General features: G+C 40.8%; 1 protein-coding gene across 1 annotated transcript in view; it reads left to right on the plus strand.

The window, feature by feature from the left end:
* Positions 1-15,398, plus strand: part of Ythdf (YTH domain-containing family protein) — a 58,907-nt gene extending 43,509 nt beyond the window's left edge. Inside the window, 5 exon segments of the mRNA XM_045727474.2 lie at positions 762-2,049; positions 2,052-2,365; positions 6,816-6,883; positions 6,885-6,930; positions 11,063-15,398. Coding sequence (XP_045583430.2) covers positions 762-2,049; positions 2,052-2,365; positions 6,816-6,883; positions 6,885-6,930; positions 11,063-11,299 — 1,953 coding nt within the window. The 3' untranslated portion in view covers positions 11,300-15,398.
* Positions 15,399-21,443: the final 6,045 nt, after the last annotated feature.

The following is a 21,443-nucleotide window of genomic DNA, read 5'->3' on the forward strand; positions in this document are numbered from 1 at the left end:
CAACATTCTTCAGCCACGTTATTGTGACTCATAATCTGCATACAATAGATTAAATGGGTATATTTCATGTTTTGAAGGGATTATACCATATTTTCTTACTTGCTGTTTTTTGCTTAGAGAACTGATGATTGAGTACCAGTAGCTTAGAGAACTGATGATTGAGTACCAATAGCTTAGAGAACTGATGATTGAGTACCAATTGCCATTATTTAAGGTGTCACTTGCAGTGGTACCATATTGTTTTGTCATGTATATTTTCTTCTTTGTTGCCAAAGGTAAGCTTCCATTGTATCATTATCTACAGTTAGGCAGGGTAACATTCTGGTACTGACACCACAGGGAACTCTTCAAGTGACAACTGTAGGCTATATTACAGTTGTTCTAGGGAATATTGGATAGTGTATACCTGAAATATACCTGAGTGGGCTCCAGGTATATTTTGATTTCACACAGTCTTGTACTTTGGTCTGTCTACCTTGTGATAAACAAGATAGCTTTTATGTGAATAATGAAGTCAACATATTTTTAGTATTAGTGCTCAGTTTTAATTCTGCAATTGTATATTGTAGATAAGAGTTGCAAAAATTTGGATATATAGTACTATAATTACAATGACAAAGATATATACCCGTATATAGATACAATGACATATATACCTGGTAAATCAAATTATATACATAAAATTAATGCCATATATGATATTTAAGGCTACTTTTAATTTTTGTTAAATAACATCATGTAATGCTGGAATATTTCCTCAGGCATTCGGAGTTGGTGATGGAACTTGGAGCAATGGGGGTGACCACATGCAAACTTTCCTTGGAGGCTATGGGGGACAAATGGGATATGATTCACACAGCGCCATTGATGGCATGTTTGGTAGTGGCAGTTTTGGTGGATTCAACCCTCCAGGCTTTAACTACGGTTTCCACGGAAATGGTGACTACAGTGCATGGGGAGGGTCAGATGTTCGAGGAGGAAACAAGCCATATGACGACTACTATCAGCGTGATAATTTGTACACTGATGAGCGTGTGAAGGCCCTGGATCAAGGTGTACAAGGACTTACTATAACTGATCCTAAGACAGGTCAAGACTTGCCTAGAGATGGTGGATCAGGAATTGGTAAAAATGCAGCAACAAATGGAGCTAGTGTTGAGGTTAAGTCAAATGGAGGCAGCAGTCCAGGGGGGGAAACGTCTGTTGGCCTGGGCCAAACTAAAAAGGGTATGTCATGGGCTAGCATCGCTTCTCAGCCAGCCAAGCCTCAGCCAAAAGGAAGACGTGACAAAACTACTATGTCATCTATTGTACCTGGTCGCCACATGGACATTGGGACATGGGAGGGTAAAAATGGTGGTGGACCAAAACCTGTGGCTCCTCCCCCAGTGCCACGGCCAGCCTGGGAGGCTCCACGAGGTGGGTCACGTTCTACAACCTCCACTTCATACTCCACACCACCACCACGAACCCCACCCCAGGTGCCTCCCCCACAGCAAGTGCAGCAATCTGGACAACAGCAACAAACTGGGCAACAGCAAGAGCAGCCACCACTACAAACTTTACAGACTTCTCCCCAACAGCATCAACAGAACCAACACCAACAACATGTGCATCAACAACACTTGCATCAACAACATCATCAACAGCAGCAACAACAACACCAACACCAACACCATCAGCAGCATCAGCATCAGCAACTCCAGCAGCAGTTGCCTCCATCTCCGCAACAACAGCAGCAGCAGCAGCAGCAGGCTCCTCCACCACCATTACTGCCAAGTGGAGTCATGCATGCACAGATGGAACTGCCCCCTTCCCCTCAAAGTGGACCCCCAATGTCAATACCTCAACGTGCCCCTTTGCCTCATGTCCCTGGTCAGATACCCGCTGAATTGCAGCCAGACGATCCAATTCTTGAAGGTCTTCGTATGCGTAATGATTATAACCCAAAGGACTTTGACCTTAATCCTAAAAATGCACGTTTCTTTGTGATTAAATCTTACTCGGAGGACGATATTCACCGATCTATCAAGTATGAGATATGGTGCTCGACGAACATGGTAACAAGCGTTTAGACGCTGCTTTTCATGAAAGAGAGGGTAAAGGACCTGTATACCTTTTCTTCTCAGTGAATGGATCTGGACACTTTTGTGGTTTAGCTCAAATGATTTCCATGGTGGACTACAATTCATCATCATCTGTGTGGGCTCAGGATAAGTGGAAAGGACAGTTTCGTGTGAAATGGATTTATGTGAAGGATGTTCCCAATAATCAACTGCGTCACATAAGGTTGGACAACAATGAGAACAAACCTGTGACCAATTCCCGGGACACTCAGGAAGTTCCCTATGAGAAGGGCAAACAGGTTAGTAATCATTATATTTTAGATATACAGTACTGTGTGACATGTGTATGTAATTACTGTACCTAATTTTAGTTAAAGGGAAAAAAGACCTAAGCCTGTGATGTTCTGTCTTTTGCTCTATAATATAATATTTTAAAGCATGAAGTGGTGGTAGCACATGCATCCTCTCCTGCAGGATTTTTCACCTGCTGACTACTCTGTTAGCAAACTCTTATGTTCACAACAATTTTGTGGCACCTGCCTTTCAACAGCTTGAACTGGTGGCCTTGCATTTGCAATGTTGTGGACTTTAAGAAAACCTTATCTATTTTGTCGATTTCTATAATTGTTTATATATGGTGATTGTGTCTATGCTTTTTCAACTCATTCAATTTTTGTATTTTTTAGTGCCTGCAACCTTTCTTAACAACTCTTACATGTCAATTCTGGAAGCCATTTAATAGTATGTAATTGAACCTTCAAGCTTGGTCCAATGTTTCCTGAGATTAGGTCACCAAACAACAGCTGTATATTCCAATTTAGGCCAAACATAGGTCACGAACGGTCAGGTAAGCATTTTTTCCGTCCAGAAACTTGAATACATTCCTGACATTTGTGAGGGTAACATCTCGTTGGACAAATTTCATTGAATGTAATTTTAATTTCAACCTATCATATGGGTTGAAATCATCTACCAAGAGGACCTGTCTGTAAAGAGATTTCAACTCGCCTGTGCCGCAGCCTTGAAACCTATTTGTAAAGGTAGTCAAGCTCGTACAGTAGAATCTGTAAAGACATTTCACCCTCATCCCCAGTAATTCTTAGTATCAAGCACCTGAAACTAATTTTGTAAAATTTTGGGCTTTGATCTCCTAATAGAGTGAATGAACCAGGCCTTTTAACTTCCTAACAGTCAAAACCTCTGGTCTCCTGTAGGCCATACAGGTCTACTATGGCTAATGTGACTTAGTAGGGGGGAGGGACATTGCAGAGGGATAGCTTCAGGGGGGGCCATTGAGGCCATACAAAAAGAAGCATTTCATCAAATAGTCAATGCTATTTTCTGGGGGAAACCCCTTTGGCTCCCCGGAGCTAACCGGGCTGATATGAATGTATTAGACCCTGGCATCAGTCAATGCATATGGAGTTCTAGGCCTACCGGGGACCATGAGCCAGAACCTGGCCCCCCTCAGAGAGGCACGAAGTGCAATGGCTTCTAGAAACCCCCATGTAGTTGGAAGCATTCCATGTCTGCCACCGACTGGGGTCAGGCACCCAGAAAGGTAAGCTCTCCAAAACAACCCCATATTCTGGTTAAAATATTGCTACTGAAAGCCAAACTAGTGGACAGAACTCGTCAAATGAAAACGAGCAAATGAGCATGATGTCACCACTTCACCGCGCCGCCATCTCTGCACTCCCTCCTCACCGGGAGGGGAAAGGGGAAGCCCCAGACCCCCGGGCCGGCTATCCACACCCCAGTTCTGTGACTGATGTGAACTGTCAAGGTCGTGCACCTCTGGCTCCTGTATTTTCCAGTTCTGTGCCTTGTGGTTTGGTCCTGTCTACTAGGTGGTACGTGAGCCAGGAGTAATTTCACAAGTACTGTACTCAGCCTGCATGCGCATAGGGTTATCTTCCCTAGGTGCCTTGTAAGTACTGCCTTAGGGCTTGGGCCAACTTCCACAAGTCATCGTGGGGTCTACCTCTGCAGGATCTTTTGCTGCTTGGTGAATGACTGCCTTGGAGTTAGCTGTGGTGTTTTATGCACCATTGTTTGCCTCTGGGTAGTGGGTAGTTTCGTCACTAGTTGGGGCGCAGGGTACTGTGCAGCTAGCTGCCACCTCTCATTGCGGCCAGCTGTGTTCCGCCTGGGCACGTTGTCCTCTTGCAGGGGTTTTTCTTTTGTTTTTGTTTTCCTGCCTGGTGGGGGCCTGCCCCTTGGTTTTGGTCACACACTTATATCTCGGTAGTCCTCCAAAAGGCCCCTGTGAATGTACACATCCGGGGGGGGGGGGGGGGGGTCAGCTTTAGCAGTTTACTTGGTAATCTTGGGCACCGGTTAGCAGTACCTTGCCTGGGCTTCCTGTAGTGAGATACATGACTAAGGGCCCTGTTAACCCTGCAGGGGCTCTGGTCCGATGGATGCAACCTCTGAGTCCCCTCTCGCTTCGTGCGAGTTTGAAGGTTGCTCTGTCCCCTTGTCTCAGGGTGACAATCACCGGCTGTGCCTCTGTCATTCTGCCTGTTGGGTCGGTGACACTTTCAACCCAGAGTCTTATGATTGGTGTTGCAAGCATGTTCTCCAGTTCACTCAGGCTATTGAGCTTGATATTCGGGTGCAGGCAACTTCAGCGTTGCATGCTTATTTTAAGTTGTTGCAGCGTGCTATGTTGGTTGCTACTCGGGTGCCCTGAGACTGCCCAGTTTTGATTATAGGGATCTGGACTTGGGGGATATTGGTCACTTCGACTTTGGTTCCGTCCATGCCCCCTTGTCCTTCCCCTTCTGTAGTTCGTCCTGTTCTCCCCCTCCCTCCCTACTTCCAGCTCCGAAGCGTCTGAGGGTTTCGAAGTCGGGACAAGGTTTAGTTGGTGTTGAGACTTGGGCGATTTCAGGGGATGCCCTAACCGGTGTGGCAATGGATGCATTCGAGAATGTTCCTCCAGCCGAAGCGTTTGGGTCTGATGAGCGGGGCCCCCTTCATTCCTGCTTTCTCGGAAGCTTCTGCCTTTTCTTAAGAGGCAGGGGGTTTGGAGGATGGCTCGGCCCCGGGAGGTTCCCGGGGCGGGGAAGAGGTTGACTTCAGGGCCTTGGGTCTCATTGGACCCTGCTTGGGCTTTTGTACCCCTCTGAGTGGGGCTTGTTGCAAGGAGTGGGGTTATCTGTTCCTACTTCCTCGTATGAGTTGGATTTGGCATCTACCCCTCTCTGGGTTTGGTTCGGCTCCCTTGGCTTCTTCGGTCCCGTCTTTCCGAGGTTTCGGCCTCATGCATCCCTCCTCATGTGTTGCAGGAGGCCATCATGGCTTACCTCCTGCACACCCGGATTACACCTCCATAATTGATCCTTCTTTCACGTTTGGATCTTCTTGTCCTTACTGGGTTCGTTATGAGGTTCCGGAATTGTCCTGGCTTGCGGACTGCCCCCTGTTCTTATTGAAGGCATGGCATTCGTTCTGTCCTTCCGTCTCTCGTGTCGGCAGGCAGTGCTTGCTTCCTCTGCAGAATCCGCTTGGCCCCCTGGCTCTTAGGTTGTCTTCGTCTTTTTGTTTCTTGCTGTTTGCAGTCTTCGGCAGTGCAGTATCTGCAGTATCAGGGGGCTTCTTCCAGTTGTCGTGCCGTGTCGGACTTGTTGTCGGAGGTGGGGGCTGCTCAGACAGCGGCGTGGTGACGTCATGCTCGTTTGCTCATTTTCATTTGGGAAGTTCTGTCCACTAGTTCGACTTTTAGTAGCAATATTTTAACCACAATGGGGGTTTGTTTTTGGGCGCTTACCTTTCTGGGTGCCTGACCCAGTCGATGGCAAACATAGAATGCTTCCAACTACTCGGGGATTTCTATAGGCTATTGCTCCTCGTGCCTCTCTGAGGGAGGCCAGGTTCTGGCTTGTGGTCCCCGGTAGGCCTAGAACTCCATGTGCATTGACCAATGCCAGGGTCTAACATTCATATCAGTTCAGTTAGCTCGGGAAGCCTCCGGGTCTCACCCAGAAAATGGCGTTTCATTACAATCAATGCTTTTTTTTTTAACTTTAATTTTGTGTTCCTAATTCTCATTTCCCTGTCATAGTTTCCGGAGAAAACTTTAATTTATCTTTTTGTCGATTCTTCATGGTGAGAAGGCTGAGGGGGACCTGCCCAGAAATGCAGATTTGAATGTGTTGAAATTCCTCTTTCTGGGTAGTTGTGTGCACTGTATCTCTTGGACCCACTCATGTGTCTTCCTTTCCCCCATTGTGGTCTCCCTCATTGTAGGCTTAAGAATAAAAGATTCATTTCACCAGGCTCCTGAATGTGGTGATCACTGTCTTGTGGTAAGCAGTGAGGTGGTAGATTATGTGTGGTTTGATGGGGTAGCAGTCTAGTTTTCTAAGTTTGTTAATTTATTAAATTCCAAGCATTCTTCAAGAGTTCATTTGCCTTGGTTATTAGTTGATATTTTACCCTCAACTGTTCCCTGTCCCTTTGAGGAGGCAAAATAATTATTGCAATTGTACTTGCTATCATTGGACAGAGATAGTTATGGGAGCCTTGTGTTGAATGTGACCCTGTAGTGTTAGTGCCATAAGCTGAAATAAGCTGGGCAGTCCCTCCCAGAATGGGGTGTTTCATTACACTCAACGATGAATTTTTATTTCTAAAAATTTTTTGCCTTATGTTAGCAACTATAACAAGGTTATGCATAAAAAGCATAACCCTGAAATTTTTCATTCTGTTAATGCATTAATAAAAATTTCATATTTTTGCCAGGTGCTGAAGATAATCAACCAATACCGCCACTCTACTTCCATATTTGATGACTTTTCTCATTATGAAAACGCAGGAAGAGACAGAGACTCGTAGGAATCCTGGACCCCCTTACAAGGCATGTGATTTATGATATTTTGTACATACTATCTTAGGTAAAATTGATTGAAACATTATTTGAAGGTGTATTTCAAAATACTTTCTCTGTTAAATGTTTAGAAAAGTGCTGTTTATTTTCAGATTAATAATTTTACAATTTGAGTTGTGTAAGTCCTTAACTCTTAAGTGTGGTTATTGTAGTATGTATTGTACATTGATTCCCGATGCAATGTTATTATCATCATAAGTTGATTTTAATTGTTAACACTTTAGTGCGCGCGGCACTCGTGAAAAAAAAAAAAGCACCTTGTGCGCGCGGCGTTCTGGGCGCTCAAGCGTAAACACAAAAAAGTGTATAATCTTTTCACGCTCCTAACATCAATTCTCGAGCTACGTTTTTCATTTTGGTATCAATGCGTTGGCAATAAAATTCTCTACAAGATCATATGCATAAAATGTCACCAAAGCATTTGCTATCCCACCACGAAGTAAATAAACACGAAGATGACTCTCCGTGACACCCAAACAGGAAGTAAATGTTCATACTCTTTCGTTTGTTGCCAGCCTCACAGTCATCCTACAGCGCTTATTTTGATATCACTGAACTCGCAATAAAATTCCCCACCCAGACATATGCCTATCAATGTCTAATTATGTTCCGCACGAGTGTGGGAACTGGGCGAAGCGTTAGCCGTGATTTCAGCAGCGACGACACTGTTGTGATGCAGCGCTTTGAAAGTTTATACTTATTTCACTGTCCTGACATTATTTCTTGAACTACGTATTTCATTTTTATAGCAATGTGTTCGCAATAGAAAGTTTTATATATAACAATAGAAAGTTCTATAAGAACATGGGAAGAATTGCCCAACAGAGCGTCAAATAAATTTGCGGCGAATAAAATCTTACGCGTGTTTGTACCCGTGAGCGTAAAAAGTTTTTACTTTGCTCATGTTTTTTTCAAGTTTATACTTGTTTCACACCGTTTTTTTTGTTTGTATAGTGTTCGGAATAAAATTCTCTACACAGACATATGCATATAAATGTAGAATCATGATCGCGGCCAACACAAGAGTGTGTGGAGTGAGCGATTACCCTCGTTGTGTCACCAACTCAATAGTCTCTCCTCTAAGTTACAATACATTGCCGTTTTCTCAAATAGGCACTGTGCCTATTAGAGAAAACAAAAATTTAATGGCAAACATATTCATACAAACCCCAAGTCGATCGAGTAGTAAATACCCACTATAACACGGTCCGTAAATTTACGTCGTGATCCGACAAGCGCTTATCTAAACCGCCCGTAATTCCAAGTGGAAACTCCAGGAAAGTGTTAAGACCATAACAAATTAAGGAAACTGCAAAAGGCCTGTTGGCCCATTTGTGGCGGCTCCCATTTATATCTACTCAAACTCGTATGTCTAGCCTACGCTTGAAACAATTAAGTGATCCTACATCTCTATTATGTTACCCAGTAATCTGTTCTACAAAACAACAACCCTGTTTCCAAACCAGTATTTACCTAGGTCTTTCCTAAATCTAAACTTATCCACTTATATCCATTGCTTTGTGTTCTATTTTGTGTGATGGATTTAATACCTTACTAATATCCCCCCTTGTTATGCCCATTCATCAACTTATACACTTCAGTCATGTCACCCTAACTCTCACCTTTGTGGAGAATGTAAATTAAGTCTTTTCAGTCTCTTCATATGGATGGTTGTAATTTGTGGGATTAACTGTCATCTTTTGCTGAATGTGTTCGAGTGAATTTATTTCCATTCTATAGTATGATGACCACTGAACTGCATGACCTAAATGAGTCCTTGTAAGAGCACGATATTACTAAAGAATACATTAGGTGTTTTATTGCTAGTGCTTCTAGAAATAAATCCCGGTATCCAATTTGCCGTGTTCCGAACATATATGAATCTGTCTTTTTCGCAGTTAAACTTTGCAATTTCAATACTAACTAGCTGATAACGTTTAACTCTTATCATTATGGCCTAGCCTCAGGATTATACATTTGTTAGCATTAAACTGCTTCTTCAGCTCTGGTCAGCAGTCTTGTTTTGCCTCCCAGCTAACTGCATAACTTTGTTTGGGCTCCTAACTACATCAACTTGTTGATCTGCAAGTGGTGGTGGCAGCTGCCAGGGCTTATGCCAATTGGGTTTTGACAGAGACTGCTGTTCTTACCACTCTTTTCTTCCTTTCTGCCAGTCTGTGGGCCCCAATGAGAATGTAGGCTCCATCTCTGGCCCCTTGCTCTCCTGTGATAGGACAGGGTCTTAGGGTTTCCGAGTTTGTTTGAGGAGAGACCATGTTTGCCCTTTCTCCCTTTTTGCTTGCAACCTTGTTACATCTAGACTTGAGGGACTGTGTTTCCTGTGAAAGGTTTGTTTTGTCCTTCTGAGACAAGAATACTGAGATTCACATCTAAAAGTGTTAGTATTCTTCAACTAGTATTCTTCATTCTAAAATACTAGTATGTTAGCATTCATTGTTATTCTTTAACTTTACCTTGGTCGTATTAGATTTCATTTAGATTAGATTTTTCATTTAGATTAGATTTTTCATTTAGATTTAGATTTCAATCTAAAACTCATTTAGATTTACATTATGCAGTTCAGTTTTGTGCACCATACTATAGAACGGATACATATTCACTGGCATGTGTGCAGAGATTTAAACTCCCTCATAAAAGAGAGAGACAGAGAGAGAAAGATTAATTTACATTCTCTGGAAAGCCAAAGAATAAGAGCATATGACTGAAGTATATAAGTGAAGGAAAGTGTGTGCACCTGTAAAGTGAAGATGTGTTTTGGAGTCTCTCTTGTTAGCTGATTATTTTCTTGTAACAATGACCTTGCCTCAAGCTCTGTATGAACTCTTTAACACTTAAATCAGAAATCTATGAAGCTCCATATAGAGTGTAAAGAGTCATAAAAGGATGTGAGGCAAGAAAATTCACAACAGATAAATTAAAAATGGTTGGCAGAAGACGAACTAGGCCCACTACAAACTATCGAGAAGACAGTGGTTAAGATGTTGAATCCCATCTCCATTTTACAGGGTTGAATTTGTCAGGAAATGCAAGGTTGAAAAAGTTGAATGTTGCTACAAAGATGGAAAGAGAGCATTGGCTGTTATGGATTCACATGGGCATTATAAGAATAGGGAATGTAGGGATGTATGTTTGAGGGGTAGGGTTTGTTGTTGTTGAATGCGTGTGCATGTAAGTACTGTATATGTGGAAGGTACGCAAAGATCAAGGTCCAAATATTCATAATAAATTAACAACTTACTGGAGCAAAAGATGTAAAAAAATGAAGAATCGATCCAGTGAAGAGTTGATGTGCCATAGGCACAACTAGAGAACATATCAGAGCATGTATAAACATCAGAGGCCCACAGCTGTTTAGCCTCCTTCTACCAAATATAATAAATGTTATATAATAAATGAAACAAAAGAGCAAATATTCAAGGGATAATTGGACAAGTTCTTGCACGAAGTGGTAGATAAGCTGGGTTGTAATAGATATACGACTTGCAGGCCATTGCAAGTGACAGCCTTACTGATCATATATCATCTGACAAGTTTACCTCACACCCAAACTTTACGAGTAGAACTTCCAAAGCCGACTACTGTATAGATAACTATAGGTAACACTTCCCCAACTACCACAACATCCACCATTACAGCATCCACTGCAAGCACAGCTACAGTGTCCAGCACTAAAATCACAGCACGCACTCCCCCCTTCCCCCCACTAGATGCTCATTACATTAACTGTGCTCATTCCATCAGCCTGTATTTATTACGTGATTGCACTCATTACGTGATTGGTACTCATTTAACCACCATGTTCATATTGTGAATTAATGCCAGCCTTTGATACCTATCCTGACTACCCTTAATTTTGAATCATGTCTAATTTACATAGAATCTTGGTACTACATAGCCTTTCCAGTTTGGTGCTGTATTTTGATAATTACTTACTTACATAGAATCTTAATGAATCAAACCATCTTCAAACTTTATTACATCTCCTCTTTGATGTTAAAAGTAGAAGTTGATCTCTCTTAAAGAAATTATTTTTTTGTTATTTGGAGATCGTTTCTTGACAATTTATTTATTTACTTAACAGGATATGGATCGAGACGATCGTCGCAATGACCGCATGGATCATCGAGATCACCGTGACCATCGTGATCATCCAAGAGACCATCGAGACCATCGAGATAACCGTGATCATTATCACCGTGATCACAGAGAGCAGCGTGACCATCGGGGTGACCACCGTGAACACCACAGGGGTGGGATGGGTGGAGGACGTGGACGAGGTGGTCACCATCATCCTCACCATCGTGGTGCACGCAACTAACCATAAACTGAACCACAGTGTGTTAAGTCCCTATTGAAATAAATATTGAGGGATTTATATCTGTGACATACAAAAAACTTAATAGAAAACAAATCTAGTTTACAATTGTTGACATGGCCTGGTGGATAATGTACTTCAAAAAATTATAAAATATCTTATGGACCATTGGCTCTATTTTGATCATGAAATGTAATTAAAACATTGCTGGACAATCTGACCAGAAAGTTTTGTAGTCAAGAAACTCTAAGCTGACCAGTGTTTTTATAGCAGTGAAGGACTTGATATATCCTCGATTCTAGGAACTAGGTGATCGCATGTGGTTGATTGATCCAAGGAGGCTTGCTAGTGCCGACTTAGAACCTCTTGAGTGTCTGCCTAATTGAAAGCTAGTGATGTGGAAGCTATCACTAAAAATTGAAAATGCTACACTGCACGATACACAATGTCATGCATAACATGTCCAGCCAAGAATACTATTCTGTAAATGTGAAAAAAGTGTAGCAGTGCACTGAAACACTGTTTTCGTCCACTGTTCAAGTTTAGACAGGCACCCATTAGCACCAAACTACACCAGCCTGTTTGTCAGCTTAAGTGATATCACAGATTAAAATAACTGTCACGAATGATTTGTCACTGTTTCCTGAAGAACTCTTGGCATCAAGAACTGCAAAGAATATGCCACTGTCATTGTTATCCTTTTGTTTCTTTCACTGTTGTGGTTAGGGGAATGGAACACAGTATATATATTTAACCTAATCCTCCTATAATCGTACAACTGCGGCTTGTATCAGAGAGCCAGATGACTTGACAGAACCCACATGGGGGACCTGAGAGCTACCAAGCAAAACATGAGATGGGCTTGCCAGCTGCCTTACTCAGTTTGTATTACAAAGAACAACAACATTAACAATATCAACAAGTTTTGCCTATGATTAGAGCTTTGAGGATAAAATAACAAATAACAATTAGTTTTTTATAATTTTACTGCGAAGTTAAAAAAGTGTAAAGTGAAATTAACTAGTTTAATTAACTAAATAACTAAGTGTAAAGTGAAATATTTGTCAAGCTAAAGATTTGCAAAATGCGTCTGTGAAGTTAGGCAGTGGATACCAGTGTAGAAGTATCAGCTCGGGTCTGTGGAAAAAATGATAAACAAGGGAAGTTGGACTGTTCTTTGGTGTTTATTTCTTAGTGCCTGAGAGTATGGTATTGTGTAGTTTAAAGTGATATTGTAAATGCTCTTGAATATAAAACATGAACCACCTTAGACTCAACTTGGTTTGTTTCAGCAGTGCCTCATTTAACTGAAATAACCGTAGTTGTTAGTGTTACCATTTACTGTCATCTAATAATTGATATTACAAAAACTTATGGTTCTGTGGAATCATTTTTTCAAAAATACTACCACTTCAAAACCCTATCAAAAATGGATAAAAGATACTTTATAAATTATGAAATGCAACTATAGTGACCGTGTTACATATTATGGATGTGCTAAGTATCCAGTGTTGATATAGAAAAGAACTGTTAACAGGCTATTGAAATCAGTGTGGAATAAACTGGGATTGAAGTTCAAAGCTGGCTAATTGCTTGGTGCTGTTGTGAAGGTCACTTGTGCTTGTTGGAATGCTGCCATGTATCAAGACCACCTACCGTTGTGTCCTGCTGCCCTGACCCTTGCTGTGCCCGTGCCACACAAGCTGCTTGGGCCTTTTCAACAACAGTCTAGCTCTGATAAGCTGCCTCTTGTTTGTCAGGGATGTGTCAGGGATTTAGCTTTAGAGGGAACAGCTTTCAGAGCAAATGAACCAACATTATAATTTTCTGTACCTTGGAACATTTGCATTTTGTGTGGTTCGGGCACAAATCGCTGATAATGCGCTTTTATTATTATTATTTTTATAATTTTTATTATTATTATTATTATTATTATCATTATTATTATTACTACTACTACTACTACTACTATTTTTTGCGTTCAGAATTTTGGCACATTTTGTATTTATTTAAAAATGGCTTCATATTTAGATGTGATCACATCCAATTAAATTTTTAAATTGTAGATTGAGTGCCTGGAGGAAGTCTAAATGATATTTCCTTTTTAACTATACTGTACTTTTATTCATAGATGTTTGTTCGACTTTGCCACAGACTTTCTTAGTACTTCCTTCTTGCTGTGTCTTGGAAATGGAATAATTGGATTGCATCTGGTTTGCAAGTGTGTGTACTTGAGGTTTCTGATCTATAAATTGTCTTAGGAAGTCAGTTGTGTCAGTCTGTTTTGGGAAGAATGCATTGTTTTGCAAATGGGACCGCCACTATCATTTGGGGAACTTGACCACGCTACAGAGTATTTTCTTACCCTTTATGAATGTGTGCATTATATTCTCCAGATTCCAAAGAAATGAATTGGATGTAATTAAATATATATGTGGCATGGGGTGGGTCTTGTGATGGTGGTAGTGGGCAACTGCCGGTGTGTAGTGTTCTCCCCCCCCCCTTCTCTGTCCCTATAACCAGTAGCTTAGTTGTGGGTGCCAGTGCGTGGGTTTCAGTGGTATTTTATATATTACCATCATGTTTCTTGTATTAAATACTGAGTATTGCTCTGTAACCTATGTATATTATTTCTCATACACAGATGTTAAGTTGACTAGATATCCATATTATAGTTTATGTATCCAGCTTTCTAGCTTCATTTATAACACGTCTGCATTAGTAACTGCCTATAATTTTAGAAGTGGCACTGTCTGCTCTGCCCCTCAAATAGTATTTGAAGGTTGTTGAGTGATGCTTGTTAAGATGTCATTAAGAAATAATTTACATATTTGACTGTTGTTAAGAGACCCAAGAAAAATATAAATGAGGAATATTTTTTTTTGTAATAAAATATAATGTCGAAGAAGCGGTTAATTATATTAATGATTAATACACTCCCAATAGAGTTGTGTGGTTATATGTATGTGGTGATTCTTATATTACGTCAGATTCATTATTTAAATTGATTCCATTCTTGATAACGGAATATGACATACAATTTAGCATTGGTGACTTCAAATAATCTCATGTTTTTGACCAGTAATTGTACACCAGTGACAAAATATTGTATTACATGTTCCCCATAATGCTCAAGTTAGAATTATGACCTTCATCTACAAAAGGGGAATAGTCATGTTAGTAAGTATCTTGATATTGAAAACTTGTCAGTAGAAGTCTTCAATACATAACCCACAAATATAAAAAGTAAGAAATCCCTACAGTTTTATAAGGTAGAGTTTACTAGTAGTCCAGATACTTTTTTGTTGAAGGTCATAAAGATAGTAACTATAAAAATGGGTAGTGCCTACAAGTGTCAAGGATAATGGACCAATGCTTGGAGTAAAAGCCACAAATTGGATTTTTTATACAATATTGAACAGCTCAATTGTTGACCTAGTTTTTGGCCTTAAAAATGTTCCTATGAACAGCATCATTGCCACAGATTACAATAGGATGGAACACATTTATCTTCATATTTGTATAGTTATGGGGTATTGATTATCATATAATGTGACAGGTTGTCATTTTATAGATATCACCTCATGTAATTGGTGGCAATGATTATATATTGTGGGTAATTATTGAATAAAAAAAATCACAATTGTTTGATATCAATGAAATCTCTTAATTTTATGATTTGTTACCAAGAGTACAAGGTTTAAATTAAAGATACTGTGATGATGGTTTGGTTACTACATTGAATGACATTTCATTTAAGTTATCCATGAAATTTCGTAGTCCTGAAAATGTAACAATGATTTGGAAAATACTTTAGAGGTAGAATTATAGTTGGCAATCTTATATAACAGTGTACGGCTGTGACTTTGATGATGGATATAAACATATTGTAGCAAATGAACAAAAAAGAAAATAGTACATGCAAATAAGAGTCAGAAAGTATGGAAATTTCTGTGGGTATAATGGCAAAGATGTGTATGTATATGATTGATAATTGGTGGGTAGAGCTTTGTGGGGGCAGAGCGGTGCGGTTATGTGGTCTTGGCAGGTCCCACCTGTGGGAATAAAAATGTTCATCAATAAAACAAAATGTACACAGGAACTGTCGAGTCTCCTTGTAGCCCTCCTAGACAGTGCCTAATGACTTGGATGATGGATGTAACATATTCCATTAATATCCTAGTTATGGTAATATCAATTGGTTTCACAATGTTTTACTTTTGAAGTATTTAGTAGCGAAAAAGTTATTGACAATAAAGGGATACATAACACCATATGGATGATATTTGTACTCATTTTGTGTGTGTATCTCTCTCTCTCTCTTATTTCTTTCTTCTCTCTTCTCTCGTCTTCACTTCTTCTCCCTTCTCTCGTCTTCTCTTCTTTTTCCTTCTCTCTCTCTCCGCTCCCCCCTCCTGTATTGGTCTGTAAATGCATAGTCACAGATACATTGGTGTTGGGTGGAGACAGGGGTGGCAAGTTGCAGGGCAATACCAACATTTAGGGCCTGATTATCCACGTGAGTGCCCAAGGCAGAATTAGGGATAGTCAACAGGAAATCCCCTTCAAGTTGGACTTGCACAGCCAGGAGGTGTGCTTTATCCTTCCCAGAAACTGCCTGCAGCATGGCTGAAGCAATGTTCTCCACGATGGGGTTATTCCATTTGGCCTTCTTTGCAGTAATTTGGAAAAGTTAGTCTGGGTGAGAAGCCCACAAGATTGTCCCACTGGCTGACTCCTAGTGAATTTGGGATCATGTATCCCATTGGAGTGTCTTAAGTTTTCTCTGGTAGGATTTCTCACTAATTCACTCGCAGCACTGGTCAAGGATAAGAATGTAGGCAGTGCTGTCTGTGTTGACTGTCATATATCTATACATCCAAGTCTTAACTGGATGTGTTGCTTGGTCCCATTGGTAATCTTTGAGAGAAGTTTAACACTTTCATGGATATTGCTTTTAGGAGTTTATCATACTCTGTTAATTTTGGGCTATTGAAAGAGAGAGCATACCTTAGGAAATAGGTAAGCCTGGGAAAAGCCAGGCACTTTGTGAGAAGGTACAAAGCATTATGTGCATCAAAAATACTTATTCTTTCCTCCATCCTCCTCAGGTCATTCAGCTTTTTTTGAGGAATTCTGCATGGCATTATAGCCCAAAGGTGCTCCTAGTAGCACAGTAGGGGCATTCACTGAGGCTCCTTGCAAGAGGGTTCTTACTACATCTATGATTAGTTGACTAGACGAGATGATTTCACACTGAAATATTTGAGGTGAGTCCTAACTCCACTTCCTTAGATTTCACTAGCTGTAGATCCATAAGAAAGGACTCCTGTGTCCTGCCAGGGTACTATCATACATGAACCAGGTGTTGAGCTTGCTGGTCAACCTGCTTGTCACCTCTTTAGCAGCCATGCAGAAAAGGAAAGGCGCATATAATAACATAATTAGTATATTTTTAGTCTTTCTTGTAGACATATGTTATTGAATATGACAGAAAGATGGTGATCAATGATTTTAGCACAAATCTTCTGTATATTTCCTATGTTCTTCACTTGAGAATCAAGTTGAAAAATTGACTACATTTAATTAATCCTGTCAACATTTTCAAAGGCAGAATAGATGTGAATACAATTTAGCCAGAGCAACTGAATATATAAAAGAATGAGGGGAAGTAAGGTGTCGCATAGGCCAAAAGGTCCATTGCAGCTTCCTTACTTCCAATGTTCTTATGGTTGCTGGTGCAGTATACTAGATGTTTTGTCTTGTTCTTGAAGTTGGTAGAATGTAAAGAAGTGAGTTTGATATGCAGTGCTTCACTGATGTCTAATCTTCTAGACAATTGGCAATTTGACTTACATGGATAGTTCAAGTCTACCCATAAATTGTTGTATGGTATCTGGAATTTGTAACTATACAGTACCACTACCTTTATGGGGTATCAAGTGGTGGCTGCTGTTATGTCATATTTGCAGCCTTCTTTCTATTGCCAGTATGAGGTGCCTTGGTAATCTTTCTGGCTTTTCATTTTTTTTACCAGTGGTCATGTTCTTTCTGTTTTGGTTGTTTGTGGAGTGTCATCTTAGAACTGTTGTCACCTGTTATTTGGTCTTGGTGGATTCTCTCATACTTGTTTTTCAGGTGGATGTTTCTTTCTCTTTTCTCTTGTTGTCTAGGGCCTTTTTTCACCTCTACCTGATCCCTGTTTCTTTAAGAGCCTAGTTGGTTCTTGGAATGGCTCTTTGTGTTCTCACGTTGTTTTCTTGTGTCCCTCCCCCCAACACCCGACTAAGTATTCCTATGTCGGTTCTTGCTTCTGATAGTCATGTTTCTTGGTGGTTTCCTTGTTGGCTCTTGCTTTTTGTAGATATATTTACAAAGTTGTGTTTTTTTGCTACAAGAAGTGGTTTTATTCTTTTGGGTATAGGGATCATTGTCTCTAGCCTTCTCTGTCCTTTTAGCCAAGAATGAGTCCTGTGCTCTTTAAAGGGATCCTCTGGTGGTGAACCCTTGGTTTGACCAGTCATGGGTGCATTATGCCCTTGTTATGTTGCTTCATTGCAATATTAATTGCATTTTACTCACCACTTACCAAGCTGTTGCTCTGACAATCCTGATGACTTGTACCATGGTCAGACTTTCTCAGGTTGTTCATTAGGTGATTTGATTCAGCCAGTCTGATGTGTATCCATGTGTGCATGATATGTGCAAGAAAGTTGCTAATACTGTCATATTTGCTAATATTCAGACTCAGGAGCAGGGTGTTTGGCAGACTTACAATGTTGACTGCTTGTTACCTTTAGGAAATTTGCCATCCTTGCCGGGTGATGCTTTAACATCTTCCCAGTTACTGCTTCATCCTTCCCTGAGCCTTGGTCCTTACCTTACTTAAAGTCTTGTCCTGTACTTCCTGGTGACTTGATAGATGCATACTCCTCTCTTTGATTATGGCTGTCCCTACCTATTCCTGTGTCTCTCCCTCGACCCTTCATTGTCTTAATGCTGTGTATCATACTGGGTTACGCCTCAGCTCTGGCACTTTCTGTTCGTCCCTCACCCAGAGCCATAGCTTTTTCAATATCCCATTACACAGACTAGGTTACATAGTTTTTCTGGGTTGACACCCTCTTTTTTGATAATTACTAACTTCATGAGCCTTGGGTTTCCAACCTTCTCCACTAGGGAGCCGGTCGGCCGAGCGGACAGCACGCTGGACTTGTGATCCTGTGGTCCTGGGTTCGATCCCAGGCGCCGGCGAGAAACAATGGGCAGAGTTTCATTCACCCAATCCCCCTGTTACCTAGCAGTAAAATAGGTACCTGGGTGTTAGTCAGCTGTCACGGGCTGCTTCCTGGGGGTGGAGGCCTGGTCGAGGACACTAAAGCCCCGAAATCATCTCAAGATAACCCACTGGCCAGCCCATCACCATTGGGAGCATGTATCTGACGTACATGTACTTAGGGGCCAGCCAAGAAAAAGTAGCTTCCGTTCTTGGCCTTCTTTGGCCTTTACCTCGTTGAAATCAGAGTAATTTTTTGGGGGGATATCATACAAGGCATGCAGGCAAGTTGAACCCTTGGTTGGCCTGAGCTGCCATCTGGTTGTGTGAATACTAGCTCATGGTTTGTTAACCTATTGAAAACTACTCTAATCAAGATACATGGATTGTTTTACCCCTGCGTATACATGGGGTAGTTTTACTTGGTTTTGAGGGTGATCTTGGAACCCCATGCTTCCCTTGCCTCTTTGCATTCACCAGGTACAGTACTGTTCCTGGTGTTCAGCATGCCTACATAAATCGAAAGACCTGGTAGCTTTGTGGAGGAGTCTGTGGTACCAGAGCCACTGCACCAGAAAGCTTCTGAGGCCACCCAGAAAAGTCCCCAAGTTCAATATTTTTTTTGGTGTGGGTAGGGATTTCTTCACCTTATTAGATAATCCCCAAACATAACCCTTTGGCTGCACTAAGGAATAGTAGTGAATTAATACAAATGTGCTCAAGAAAATTATAAGTGACCTAAGTCCATGTGCCTAGAAAACCTTTCTAAATCATGTAATGTTTGATCAAGTCCTCTGATTTTCAAAACAGGCCCATTGCCATGGTAAGTGCTGATAACTGTTGGCATTAGAATCAAATATCACTCTTGTCTGGTAGTGCTGAAGATTGGAAATAATGATTCCTTCAAAACCTCACATTTATACCTCTCACCTATTTCTGTAATTTTTTTATGATTTAGGTATGTTATGTTCTTTTAAATGTAACATTTTGTGACCAATAAATATATATTCTGTATATATATTTAACAATATTTGTAAATTTACAAGCTTTGTAAGAGCTTTTGTTTCTAAATATTTCAATCTTCTTGTTCAAGGTTCATTACTATTTTCTGGCCCATAATGATTAATAGTAAATATGAAAAATGCATTTTCCTACTAATAAATTTAAGCAAAAATAATAAAACCATAGCTCAACAAGAAAACAAAACAACTCAATGAAGATAAAAATAAGGTAAAATTCAAGTGTTTAGTTATTTGCCAAAAAAAATACATGCAATAAATTCCTTGGCAAGTACAATATGTTTGATTGTTGTAGTTTATTTATTATAATATTCTATACATTTGGAACACATGGTCAGATTTTGAAGTAACATATTTCTGGGGAAGCCCGCCCCCCCCCCCCCCCCCCCAAGTTGCCTCCTGAAGTTATCTCACCGAATCATAGGAGTAAATCAATTGGAGCAATGTGGTGACTTGAACCAGTAATCTGGGTATTTCCAGCCATGTACCCTACCCCTGTACCATGTTGCAAGTTTGAGTCACCACATTGCTCCTATTGATTTTCTCAATGATATATCACATTAATGTGATTTCTTTGTAAGTCATATAAGTCCTGTTTGTCCTCTGGAGTTGCATCATTTGTTGTGTTTAGTGGTGGCATTTCATTGTTACCTGTGTGGCACCCATTTTGCTATGATGGACATCTTATTGGTTGATTCGGTCTGCTTGGTCCTATGTTCCTAGATTCCTGTATCTCAGGTTGTTCGCAGTGTCATTAAAGCTAGCCACGCTGAGATCTACTTGGGTCCCAGTACAGACCGCAGCTTGGATAGGTTTAATGACACTGCGAACGACCTGAATAGAGGAATCTCGAAACAGGGGACCAAAGAGACCGGATCAACCATTAAGGTGTCCATCGAAGCAAAGTGGGTGACACGTAGATAGCGGCAAAACGTCACCACTGGATACAACAAATGATGCAACTCCAACAGACAAACAGGACTCGTATGACTTACAAAGAAATCACACTAATGTGATATGGGTATATCACTGAGAAATTCAATTGGAGCAATGCAGTGACTCAAACCTGTGACATTGTACAGAGTTGACTGCTGTTTTCTTGTACTGTACAGTATATCATACTGATATTCTGGCTCGGGTTTTTGAGGTGTAACAAAATCTTTGGTGGCTTGTTACCTGTCAATGTTCCTGGTCCTAATTGTGCTTGTGTTGCCTTTGGCTATGTTTCCTGGTCCAGCGTCTCTCTTGAGTTTGTAGATGCTGCCTCTCTTTGGTAAATCTCCTCTGTGATTAAATAGCTTCAGGGTACCACTGGGAGCTCCCCAGAAAACCAGAATTGAATGTAATAAACACCTCTTTCTGGTAGAGCTTCAGTGGCTTCCTGAATCTCTCCTCCCCCTGCTAGATACGTCAGCTTGTGGTGTATCAGTTCTGTACTGGCTAATGGCTGAGGGGGAAACTTCCAGGGAGCTTCCAGGTGGCCATTATCACTAGGTGGGTTCAAGCTAATTTTGAGTGAAAGAGTCATTCTGAATGAACCGTTTACCAAGTAATTTGGCTGTTAAAGTGCTTCGTTTTTTCCGTGAACCTTGCTATTGTCTGTAATGCTTCACATACTTTCTGGATGCTTTCTTGGTGAAGGTGAACATAACAACCTCCCATGCTCTGTGCCTCTGTGAGAGGTCTAGGTTCTGAATAGGGTTCCTTGCAGGCCAAACAGGACTCTATGACTGATGTGACTAGTTTGTGGGACACCATTTCAGTGAGATAGCTTCAGGGAATCATTGGGACTCTACCAGTATGAAATGTTTCATTACACAAAATGCTGAGTTTTACTAATATATAATAATGA

This window comes from Procambarus clarkii, chromosome 78 (assembly GCF_040958095.1).
Source record: "Procambarus clarkii isolate CNS0578487 chromosome 78, FALCON_Pclarkii_2.0, whole genome shotgun sequence".
NCBI lineage: Eukaryota > Metazoa > Arthropoda > Malacostraca > Decapoda > Cambaridae > Procambarus > Procambarus clarkii.